At 48.2% G+C, this 12,100-nt stretch overlaps 4 protein-coding genes across 4 annotated transcripts; 1 reads left to right on the forward strand and 3 right to left on the reverse strand.

The window, feature by feature from the left end:
- Positions 1 to 1,747: 1,747 nt before the first annotated feature.
- PMZ80_006755 (uncharacterized protein) lies at positions 1,748 to 2,447 on the reverse strand (the record flags this gene model as incomplete). Its single annotated transcript, XM_064875166.1, has 2 exons — positions 1,748 to 2,231; positions 2,362 to 2,447. 2 exons carry the CDS (start codon positions 2,445 to 2,447, stop codon positions 1,748 to 1,750), a joined length of 570 nt encoding a protein of 189 aa, XP_064729566.1.
- Positions 2,448 to 3,505: 1,058 nt separating this feature from the next.
- Positions 3,506 to 4,524, reverse strand: ARC35 (Arp complex subunit; the record flags this gene model as incomplete). Its single annotated transcript, XM_064875167.1, has 2 exons — positions 3,506 to 3,735; positions 3,792 to 4,524. The coding sequence occupies 2 exons, from the start codon at positions 4,522 to 4,524 to the stop codon at positions 3,506 to 3,508; spliced, it is 963 nt and encodes a 320-aa protein (XP_064729567.1).
- Positions 4,525 to 4,805: 281 nt separating this feature from the next.
- Positions 4,806 to 7,741, forward strand: DIP2 (beta transducin; the record flags this gene model as incomplete). The annotated part of the gene is made up of 2 exons (XM_064875168.1): positions 4,806 to 4,822; positions 4,873 to 7,741. 2 exons carry the CDS (start codon positions 4,806 to 4,808, stop codon positions 7,739 to 7,741), a joined length of 2,886 nt encoding a protein of 961 aa, XP_064729568.1.
- Positions 7,742 to 8,382: 641 nt separating this feature from the next.
- Positions 8,383 to 11,394, reverse strand: PMZ80_006758 (uncharacterized protein; the record flags this gene model as incomplete). The annotated part of the gene is made up of 2 exons (XM_064875169.1): positions 8,383 to 11,316; positions 11,371 to 11,394. The coding sequence occupies 2 exons, from the start codon at positions 11,392 to 11,394 to the stop codon at positions 8,383 to 8,385; spliced, it is 2,958 nt and encodes a 985-aa protein (XP_064729569.1).
- Positions 11,395 to 12,100: the final 706 nt, after the last annotated feature.

Here is a 12,100-nt window from a genome sequence, read left to right on the forward strand (position 1 = left end):
GTTTAAGAAAAAAGTTATTAGAGGTTAACGAATTTAAGAATTCTAAGCTTATTATTAGCTAAAATAAATAATAAATATATAAGGCTAAGCCTATATAAGTAATTTACACTATTTATATTAGAATTAGAAACGTTATAAAGAAAAACTAACTTTTATAATAGAACTTATACTTATTCTTAATAATTATACCCGTTAGAATTTATATTATAAATTAATTACTTATATATTATAAATTAATTACTTATATATTATAAATTAATTAGTTATATATTAAAGATATATAGTTAATTAGTCGTTTTCTATAAGTATTATTAAAAAAATAAGAACTTTAATAAGTAGAATATTCTTATAAAGTATAACTAGGATTATCTTAAAGCTATATATAACGTATTAGTACTATTTAAAGAAGTTACTAAATACTTATAATCTAATACTAGCGATACTTAGTAAGTATAGCTTCGTTTAAAAGTAACTTATTACTATTAAAGGCCTTATTAATTATACTAAATAATAAATAACTAAGCTAATTAAGAAGTATAGCGATCTAAAATATATGATAGTACCTTATTTACTAATTATAACCTACTAAAATACTTATTAAAAACTATAAAAGTAGTATAAGCGATTTAATAAGTTCTATCTTATATACGCTATTATAATACTACTATTACCTTATAATAAGAAAGTATAGTTTAAGCGTAATTAGGATAGGATCTAGCTTAATAGAATACTTAAAACTATTAAATAGTACTAAAGAAAGTACTATAAACTAAAGACTTTAACTACTAATAACTTTATTAACTAAAAACGTAAGAGGGTTAATATAAACGCTAATATTATAGGTTCTTAGCTCGGTTTTTTTATAACTTATAATACTTTAGACTTATAATATAAATATATTATAAGCTCTATTATTAAGTAGTAAAACCTTATTTACTAATAGATAACTTCTAGCTTTATTAAGCTTTAATAAATAGTACTTAACCTTTTATTAATCCTAGTAATATTAGCGGAGTATAAATATGTATTTTTCTTTATTAAATTACTTCTTACGCCTAATTAATATACTCTTTATATTAATATACTTAAGATATACGAATACTTACGGAATTAGTAGCTAAATAATATAATCTTATAAGAGGATAATATACCCGTACCTAATAAGGATAAGGAAGAACGAGAGGATAAGAAGGTTAATTTAGAAGAAGGCGTAGGCGATAATAGCGACGATAATATACCTAATAAGTAGGATAAGGATAAGAATAGCGATAGTAGTCTATCTAAGCTAGATAGCGATAACGAGATAGGTAACGACGACGTCTAATTCGTTACGTAACGTTACAACGTTACGTTACGACGACAAGGTCATTATTACTAGCAACGCAACGTTGCGTTACTTCAGAGCGCTGGCAGGCCCGCCGCGGTCCTATCTATTTTATGCGATAACCACATTACATTAGAATGACTAAGTTATTTACGCGTACCCTCAACTCAGTCAATGCCTACAAGAAAGATATAACAGGACACTGACTGAGCACAGGACCAGCCAAACAACGTCACACCTCACTTCGAGCCCCTTCTCTCTACTTACTATACTAGTAACTTAGCTCAGCAGCACATCAAGATCGAGCCCAAAATCAAACTCAAATCAAATCAAATCAACCCCTCTGTTGCTGTTGCCTCTCAAAATGCCCCTCCACCCTCTCGATAGTCTCACATCCATCCCTCGCAGATCCCCAAGTACATTTCAACCCGGATCCGCCTCCGCACGCCTTAAAATGCCCCTCAACGTCGGCATATCCGATCGGTCTGCTCTGAACCCATCAACTCTATATTTCCTCTTTTCGTCGTCAGTGAACACCATGGCATGACTGGGAATCATAACGAAATGCGGATTTGCGAGGTTGGGATCCAAGACCCAGATTCGGAGGCCGGGGGTTGTTATGGCGTTGAGGCGGGTGAATTGATGCTTTGAGATTATGATGTCGATATCATTATCATTATTACTATCGGCTAATAGGGAAGTGGAAGTGGCGATGCGGTCCTCAGGGCGAGGGATGTGGATTGACTGGAGGAGTAAGAGTGGGTTTCCGGGGAGATCGTTGATGTGGCAGGGGGGTCGTCTGTCTAGTTTCCAGACGAGGCGTTGGGGAAGGGTCCAGGTGTAGGATGTGTAGGCGAAGTCGCCGCCTGGGCAGTCGGGGATGAGGGGGGAGATGAGGCCTGAGCCTCTGGGGTGGTGGCGGTTAGCTGGGTCGATCTGGTGTTCTCTGTTCGTTCTCGAGGGGTGGTGTGGTGGGTAAGGTAGGCTTGCATGGGCGGGTGGAGGAGAGTGTGTCTGTGTGTGTGAACTTGACTTACTTTGCGGCGTATTCGTCCATCACGAAGCGGTAGTAGTCGTCTCGATTGGTAATTTGGGGGTTCTTGGGCGGTGTGGTTGCGGACATCTTGCTTGCTTCGGCTTGTTCCTTGCTGGATTTTGGTGTTGTGTAGAGCGATGGATGGGAATCTGGTGGTCTGGTTTGTAGTGTGGATTTTTTGGGAAGATGGAAAAGTGCTCGGTGAGAAGATGAGATATGTAGCGCTACAGTCGCTAATATGATGGCCAAGATTGCTTGCTGGTCAGACTTGAGATGTGTGGGTGGATGGGTGAGCAATCGATATCAAACTGTGAATCCTTGTTCGAGACGGGCACCTGCATATGCCTTCACCGACAGGAGCTGACACGTGTTTGTAGTGTTCAGAGGAGTGCCTGCCATCGATGAAAAAATGGATGGCCATGGTTCCCGGGTTGTGAACTTTACTATATTGACTGGAAGATTGTCTGAGCTATCGGCGTTCGTGACTTCGTGAAGAATGACTAGAGGCCTCGAGAAGGGAAGATGTTGCCAAGAGAAGCGCAGTAGATTGGACGAGCCAAGGACAACGGCAGGTGCAGATAACTCAGCTTGCACAGAGCGATTCCGCGCTCGGAAGACCATGCACCTTTGGGAGGGAAACAGCGCCCACTTAACGAGCTCACACCGCTTCGATCTGCATCCACGCTACAACGAGAAATCGTCCACAACAACCCTTCGGATCAATCACTCGGTCTAGTAGCGTCGAGAACTGCCGTAAGCTCTTCCTTGGGCCTTGGCGTCACTCCAGGCCCAATGTCCGCATGATATCTATTGCTAGTCTCGGGAACAGCACACGTATTCAGCATCTGGTATGCTCCAACACCGTACTTCCTGCCCGCATTCCCAGTGTACCAGCAATTTGGAAACTTGTGCAAACGAGTTCCGGGGTACGATATGTCTTACCCCTACTTCGCCTATCGCCTTCTGATGGTTAGATGGTGTGCAGCGATCACATCGGGAATTTGGTAATGAAGGACACTTTGAAAGAGAACATGAGCAAACCAAGACGCGGTGTGGCGGCAGGTCAAAGCAAACGTATGCTTCTATGGTCTCGATCTTCGGTCTTCGGTCTTGGCATGCTCATACACTGTACTACCTGACGATGCTTAACCCTGCACTCTGAACGTCCTACCGCTGGCCGTCTTCCTTTCTCGTTCTTCATTCTCCGGTCTCGCTCGGTTAAGTACCTGCAGAAAGTCCGCCGTTCTCCTCCGCATTCTGCTGTGGATATATGCTTTCGATGCTTTAATGTGGTAGTGGAAGTAGTCGCGGAAAGTCTGGATGTGCGAAATGTTCTCTGCTCGGCGGGCTGGCTTCATGTGGCGTGGGAATAGGACTAAATCGAGCATGTTAGAATGACATTTGGCAAAGGTCGATATATGGATTGCTTACCGAATGTGATGAAACCCACCTCACCCTTTTCACCAGTCTTGCCGACTCCACGCATACCCTGCAACTCCAGCGGAGGATCAGACCTAAACAAAACCTGAGGGGCATTCTGGATGGCTCTCCGCCGTGCATCAACAAACTCCTGCAGGAAGACCTTGCCGAATATCCTGTCCGTTTCGTCTCTAAAGATTGTGCTGAAGATGACTGTTACTCTGTCGTGGGAGGCCTTGATGTAGATTGCTTCCTCATCACGATAGTGGATTGCCATGGTCTCGCCTCCTTCCTCAATACCTTGAGGGGCGCTTTCACTCGTGTATTTGGAAGCCTCGTCTGCTAGAGCTGCATGTTCGTCGAATGCCTTCTCAAATGGTGCTGCCATGACATTTCTCTTCATAAGCGCAACCTTCTGAACTAGTTCTTGCCTCTCCTCGGGTGTGGCCGGCAGATTCTCAAGGTCAATCAATATGGAGAAGTCATAGCCTGCTTCTGTGTTTGTGATGTAGTTACCGTATTCGCGCTGCAGGACCTGCTCGGCCCCGTATGACACTAGTTCTCGATAGCATTTTATGTTTAAGGAGACGAGGATCTGTGACTTGGTTTGAGGTGTTGAGATGTGAAAGGTTACTCCATCGAAGTCGGATACTACTTGGTCTATCGAGGTTGGCGGGGTGGTACCGGAGAAGCGTTCGGTGAGGATGGACTGGAGGAGCGTGTTCTGGTAGTCGAGGAGGAGCATCTTGACCGCAGATGGCCGACTGTGTATCGCTGGCTTGTTCGAAACTCCGGGGGTAAAGAACCAAGACAGTGAGTGAGCGAGCGTACCTTCCGCGAATGGTTGTGCCTGCAGTAGTTCCGCTGCCAGACTCAGAGGGAAGGTGCGGCCGCGGCGGACGTCAGAAGTGGGTCACTAGCCCCGAGTTTGCTTGGTTTGCTCTGAGTTTTGCTTAGTTTGCACCCAAAAATAATGTGCAAGAGCCGCATTCGAGGCCAACTTTGCGCCGACGAGCATAGCGCATCATGGTCAAGTCATATCTGTAAGTTCACATCTGGGATATGTTTCCTGGTTAGTTACTGATCGAGCTAGGAAGTTTGAACAGTCCTCTACCTTTGGTCAAATCTGCTCAACAACCTCCAACTGCATCTGGGATCCACGAACCGAGAACGAGTCAACGACTTCGAGAACAGGCGCAGGGAGGGCATTCGTCGGCGCAAACGAAGACGTGCTAGTATGGGATCTCAAGCTGGGTGAAGTAGAATCGAGATGGCACGCCAGCGACAACAAAGCCCAGGTTACGGTGATATGTAGATCGCAGACCGATCCTGATATCTTTGCTGTAGGACACGATGATGGGAAGATCAGGGTCTGGGACAGCCGGACCGCCACCATATTGTTCACTTTCAATGGACATAAGTCGGCCGTCACCCACTTGGTATTCGACTCGAGTGGCGTGAGATTGGCCAGCGGCGGTAGAGATACCAACATCATCGTTTGGGATCTGGTTGGGGAGGTCGGTCTGTACAAGCTGAGAGGCCACAAGGATCAGATCACCAGTTTAAACTTCGTATCAGCGCAAGCGAATGCGGACGAGGATGACGCAGATACGGCCAGAGCTGGGGAGACAGAAATGGATCAATTCCTACTAAGCACTAGCAAAGACGCCCTGATCAAGGTATGGGACCTCTCCACACAACACTGCATAGAAACGCACGTTGCGCAGAACAATGGTGAATGTTGGGCCCTTGGTTTGTCGCCAGAGAAGGATGGCTGTATCACCGCGGGTAACGATGGAGAGATGAGAGCTTGGGTTGTCGACAAGCAGGCTCTATCCCGTGTATCGAAAGAGCTTGGCTCAGCAGAGAAAGTCCTCAAAGATAGAGGCACCTTCTACAGGAACGGGAAAGATCGAACAACAGCCATCATATTCCACCCGAAGAGGGATCTGATAGCATTTCACGGTTCAGAGAAAGCAGTTGAGTTATGGAGGATACGCTCCGAAGACGATATACGGAAATCTATCAACAGAAAGCGAAAGCGGAAGAGAGAGAAGCTCGGCGAAGATGTACCTATGGAAGATGATTCGAATGACATCGATTTGGCCAACGTCACAATCACAGAAGTATTCGTATCTCACGTCATACTCAGAACAGGCGGTCGTGTTCGCTCGATGGATTGGGCTGGTGGCAAGTCCAGCAAATCTCTATCGTTATTGGTGGCTACGAACAACAACCAACTTGAGCTCTACGAAGTTGTTGCCAAGGAGAAGAAGTCCAAAGATCGTAATGTCGACTACAACCGAAGTCTGAGCGTGGACATGCCCGGTCACAGATCCGACATCCGCTGCTTAGCTCTATCAGAAGACGACCGAATGCTTGCTTCAGCATCACAAGGTGCGCTCAAGATATGGAACACGAAGACCCAATCCTGTCTACGAACCCTTGACTGCGGCTACGCACTCTGCATCACCTTCCTCCCGGGCAACAAAATCGTCGTCCTCGGCACAAGAGAGGGCACCCTCGAGCTCTTCGACATCGCCTCCTCAACCCTAATCGACACTATACCCGCCCACGAAGCCGCGATCTGGACCCTCCATCTCAATCCCGATGGCAAGTCTCTAGTCACAGGCTCAGCTGATAAGACCGCCAAATTCTGGGAACTGCGCGTAATCCAAGAAGAAGTCCTCGGCACAACCCGCAAACAACCAAAGCTCACCTTAGTCCACACACGCATCCTAAAAACAACAGACGACATAATGGCCCTCAAATTCACCCCCGACGGAAAATACCTCGCCGTCGCAACACTCGACACAACCGTCAAAATCTTCTTCACAGACTCCCTAAAACTCTACCTCACCCTCTACGGCCACAAACTCCCCGTCCTCAGTCTAGACATATCCTACGACTCAAAACTCATCGTCACCTCCTCCGCCGACAAAACCATCCGCCTCTGGGGCCTCAACTTCGGCGACTGCCACAAAACCTTCCTCGCGCACAACGACTCAATCCTCTCCGTGTCATTCATCCCCAACAACAACGACCAAAACGCTCACCACTTCTTCAGCGCCTCCAAAGATCGTAGCATAAAATACTTCGACGGCGACAAATTCGAGCAAATCCAACAACTCACCGGCCACCACGGCGAGGTCTGGGCCATGACACCCTCCCACAGCGGAACGTTCATCGTGTCCGCGAGCCATGACAAATCAATCCGGATCTGGACTCAGACAGACGAGCAGATCTTTCTTGAAGAGGAACGCGAACGCGAACTCGAACAGCTGTATGAGAATACACTTCTCACTTCTCTCGACGAAGACAATGCCCACGAACGTGCAGGCGAAGACGGCGTGGTAGAATCAACAGATCCAACCAAACAATCCCCCGAAACCCTCATCGCCTCCGAAAAAATAACCGAAGCCCTCACCCTCGGCGTGGAAGATCTGTCTCTCCTAGCCGAACACGCCACCGTCGTCACCCGTGCAAAACAAAACAACAGTAGACCCCCAGCCCCACCAGCCAGACACCCAATCTACCTCGCAAACAACAACATCAGTGCCCCCTCCTACCTCCTGCAGATCCTCTCCCGCCTCCCACCGCAATCCCTAACGGACTCCTTGTTACTCCTGAGTTTCAGCCAACTACCAGCCCTATTCACGTTCCTCACTCTCCTCGCCCAGGAACAGCGGAATATCCCGCTTGTCTGCCGCGTGCTCAATTTCATGCTCAAGGTTCATCAGAGGGGGATCGTGAGTAGTCGGCTTATGCGCAAGGAATTGCTCGATCTGCAAGGCACGCTGAGAAGTGGGTTGGAGAAGAGTAGACGGGAGATGGGGTTTAATCTTGCGGGGCTACGCGTGCTGGGGAGGAGGATGGGAGATGAGGGGCCCGGGTTTGTGGATGAGGATGTTGATGAGGTGGAAGTGAAGGGGAAGAAGAGGAGTTTTGTGAATGTTGCTTGAGGAGTTTCTGGGGTCTTCTGGGTAGAAATGAAATGAGACGGGATGATTGTCATTGTCAATGTGGAGGTAACGGTACTGCGGATGTGGTGTCGTTCTTGAAACCGAGTGGTGCGTGCATTAAGTGGAGTATTAGAGATGAAGGCGTGGAAAATAAAGTGCGCTGGGTGTTCCGTGCTCCATCTTGTTTAAATTCGAGACGGGAGCAGGTGATTCCCTTTTTGATCACCAGAGGACGAACGGCATAATCCCCTTTCTGTTCCTACAGTTACATGAAGAAGATTAGATGCAAGAACATGGACACGAAGGGCAGGCATGATAGGGTTAGAGAGCCACGAAGGTGTGTGTGTGTGAGGTATATTCAGCCTAAGCTAAGAGGTAGTCAGTGTCATCCATGCATGCTTCCAATATACTCCGTCCATCGACCACCAACCTAGCTCACAACCGTGACAAAAAGCTATTCAATCTGAATGCTCTGCTAATCAACAGTGGGGTATCTCAAATCGAAACGAATGTACCGTGTCATCCACGAAATAATCAAACATGCCATCCAAATGTCGCTCGCTGCATCCATATCGTCATTCATCTCTCATATTCCCTGTGAATCATAATCATAACTCCTCGTCACATTCGTGAACGAATCATCACCCAGTCCACTGGTCGTCCTCCATCATGAACATGGGCACATCATTACCGAGCTCCATCTCGTCTATGAAGTCTTCGTTATCATTCGTAAAATCTGGTTGTACTTGTTGCACATGTTGTTGCTGAACCTGCTGTTGCTGAAGCTGCCGTGGTACTGTCGATCCGCAGGATTGGCAGTACCGGTGAGGACAAGTCGGACATCGGTCGGTGGTGAGACGCATGCTAGTCCGAAAGGAGCACTGGCAGCACTGGCGTTGCGCGTTGGAAGCACGTAGATCGGTAGAGGAAGGGACCTGTCTGGACCTCCGGTCTTGGTGCTGTGTGCTCGGCGTTAGGACTTCGCCATCGGGCGAGGTGAGTTGAAGTGTCGGAGGAGTAGTCGCTGCCGAGGATCTTCTCCTCCGCTCTGCACTACTGGCACCAGGAGACTCACGCTGGGCATAAGTCAAGGCGGTATCCAATCGCTCGGGCTGTCGTCTCGAAGAAGATTCTTCCAGCTCTGTCATGGTGTCATCCTCGTCCTCGCTGCTGCTGTAACCCCCTTCGTCGTAAGCATGACTCGAGCCTTTCTTGGGGTCAGGTTTGAGACTTCCTTCCTGATCGAGCTTTTTCATTCTTTGCTTGGTCTTGCCTTCACCAGCCAGCTCAATCCAATCTCGTATGTCACGCTTTGGAAGGATCTTGCCGTCGATGTGATCTGCGACATGGTCGTTTCGCTCCTTGTCCATTCCTGGACCGAAGTCGGCTTTCGATTGGATGATCTCTTGGCAGAAGCCGCACCACCAGGAGCCTAGCCATTTCTTCGATAGATGACGAGCCTTAACGACAGAGTCGATGCGTTCGTTGGTGACCTTGTGCTGTGCTTTGAGATGGTCTACGAAAGCATCTTTCCTGCCGAAGAGCTGTTGACACGCTTTATCGCCGCTTGTCTGGTCGCATCGCCAACTGTCAGGCTGAACATGCTGATGGTGTTCGTGCCTCTTCCACTCCCACTTCGTGCCAAACCGTTTGTAGCAGTGATCGAAGGTGCATCCATATTTCTTGAGATGCCGGGCGCGATGCTTGTTTAGCTCACTCTGCTTGTCGAAGGTTTTGCCGCAGACCTTTGAAACACCTTTGTCGTCTATAGGTTCTGAGCATAAATATCTCTTTTCCGTCTGCTCACGATCAGCGTTCTTGCCGTTCGTTGACTTTTTGGAAGTGACTGACTTGTTTTGACCTGTAACATTCGAAGACGCAGTCTGTAACGTTCGAATGATGGCCTTGAAACGCTCCTGCTGATCCGGTGCAAGACTATTGTGTATGTCTGCGCAAGCAGCGTCCATGATGTTGATGCCTTGGCCTTCAGCAGGTTCCAAGTCCAAGGTAGCGTTTCGGCTAGCAGCTTCGAGGTTACTCGCTGTGAGGCTTCCCGGATCAAGGTTTGCTAAGTTACCGCCACCTTCTAGATGCTCACCCATTGCATCAAAGTCGGCGTCCGAGCTTGGTAGGAATGTCCGCTGAACAGGCATGCGATCCTGCTCCTGAATCTCGTGTCGTTGTCTGGCTGTCGTAGCATGATTCGCAATTGTCCGAGCACCGGACTTCTGGCCTCGAAATCCAAGTCCTGTGTTTGGAGATAAGAGTTGAATTGGTGCTACATAGAATGGAACGTTGTTGTTGCCGGATGAGATGCTAGAGGTTCGTTGGCCGTTCATGGCCAATGACGTTTTGCCGCTGGTCAGTGCTTGACCTTTCACTGAGCGAGGTACAGCCACCCGACGTTGGGCTGGCGTTCCCATCGTCACCGATTGTAGCAAGCTGACTGCTTCGAAGTTAGGCTGGGAGCCTGATGCAGAACCAGAGTTGAACGAAGCCTCATTTGGTGAGAAATTAGAGCTTCTGTCTGCTGAAGCCCTTCGACCACGACCAGTCAATCTAGTATTTCTGCTTGGTTCAACTGCGCCATGAATTGCAGGATCATATTCAACCCACATGTCTTCGGCGTGGTCAGCGTGGTCCTGGCCATGCATTCTGCTGACGTGCTGTTTGAAGTTATCCAATCGAGGCCAGATCTTGTCGGGGACAGTGCAGCTAGGCATATTGCATTTCCACACTCGCTCACCAGGCTTTATAGAACGATGTACTGTCTTGACATGTCTGTCGAGATCGTTGGTTGTCTTGAAACTTTTGTCTCCAGGTTCACAATGCGGGCACTCGTACTTCTTCTCTTGGTTCCGAGGTTGCCTTGGTGCCTTCGTAGCAGGTTGCGGCTGTCGTTCACGATCGGCTACTGGACTGGATGTGGGTGCTAGTCCTGGTCCATAGCTCGAATGCTGCTGCTGACCTTGTTGGTAGTTCAGTTCACCTTGGTTGCTGAAGCCCGGCACGATAGGTGAGAATTGGTCCTGCTGATAGAACGAGTTATTAAAATGTTGCATTGGCACAGTAGGCGATGAGCTGAGCGACGGTGAGTTCTGATCCTGTGAGCCATATCCCGGATCCGTATTATTCGGGCGAACACGTTTGCGGCGGTTGCTATATGGTTGCAAATATTGTGGCTGCTGTCCGTTCATCATGCTGTTAACCTGGAAGGTGTTCCAGGGTTGGGTGACTGTTGCATCCTCAGGCGAGAGAGTGAGAGACTGGCCAGCTTGTCTGGGGTACGCATAGGATGCCTCTTGTGATAAGTTGCGAGTGGTGTCCTGGTCGTCAAGGGTGAATTGACTCAAGTTCAAATGGTCCTGTCCGGTGAGACCAACCAAAGCAGGCGACCCTCTTAACGTGGGGTCAATGTTGTCATCTAACGAAAAGTCCATTGGAGAATGAAAGGAAGGCTCGGCCACGGAGTCCAGAGCTGACACTGAGGATAAAGCATCGCGATACTCCGGTGGGAATTGGCCAGGCATATAAGGAATGAAGGAATCACCGTCGTGACTGTGAAAGGGCTGGCTCTGCAGACGTCATTAGAGAAAATCAGGTCGGGAAGCATCAAGACATTCACATACCGCGTTCGAGCTTTGCCTTGCCATGTTGACAGGTTTGCTACTGCTGTAGCCCGAATCACTATACTGATGTGGATGAGGCATTGCTGAGTCGTGGGACGCTAAGCTACCAAATACTTGCATCAGCAACTGTCGGAAGATGTGCTGGAGGTTCGCATGAGACAGGCTCAAGCACCAAAAGCCGAGGCGGGCTTTTCGTATGCACAGCCTCGTTCATGAAGGGGGAGAATGTCGGAAGAGAAGCAGATAAGTTGCGGTGCAACACATGGCCTCAAGTAGCGGCGCAGCCGGAGACGTAGAAGCCCAAGACCGGCACATGAAGTACGATCAGTGTCGTCGAGATGGCACACTTCATTGAGTAGATGGTGTTGATGGCTGTTTCGAGCAGGTGGTGGGCTGAGCGACCCAAGCTAACTCGAAGCAGCAATCTTCGAGAAGGCAAAGGAGACGAGGAAAGTGGCGATGCGCAATATCTGAGGACATCGACGTCGATAGACGATGGATATGCAGTCCCCAGAAGGAGGCAGTGCTTGTTGTTGGACGTGCAGGATAATGGGAAACAGTAACTGTGGTACTCACTGAGGCTTGCAGGCAGAACCCGCGGCTGACTCGGGGTGATTTTGAGAAGCACTTTCGGGTCAAGTCTGGTGGAGAAATACTCGTTGTTGATTGGTGTACAGCTCAGGGCTTTATGTCACATTGGTAACTTGGCGTCGAGAAATGGTCAAAAGTC

This window comes from Knufia obscura, assembly GCF_036327395.1.
Source record: "Knufia obscura strain CCFEE 5817 isolate CBS 148926 chromosome Unknown scaffold_7, whole genome shotgun sequence".
Lineage (NCBI taxonomy): Eukaryota > Fungi > Ascomycota > Eurotiomycetes > Chaetothyriales > Trichomeriaceae > Knufia > Knufia obscura.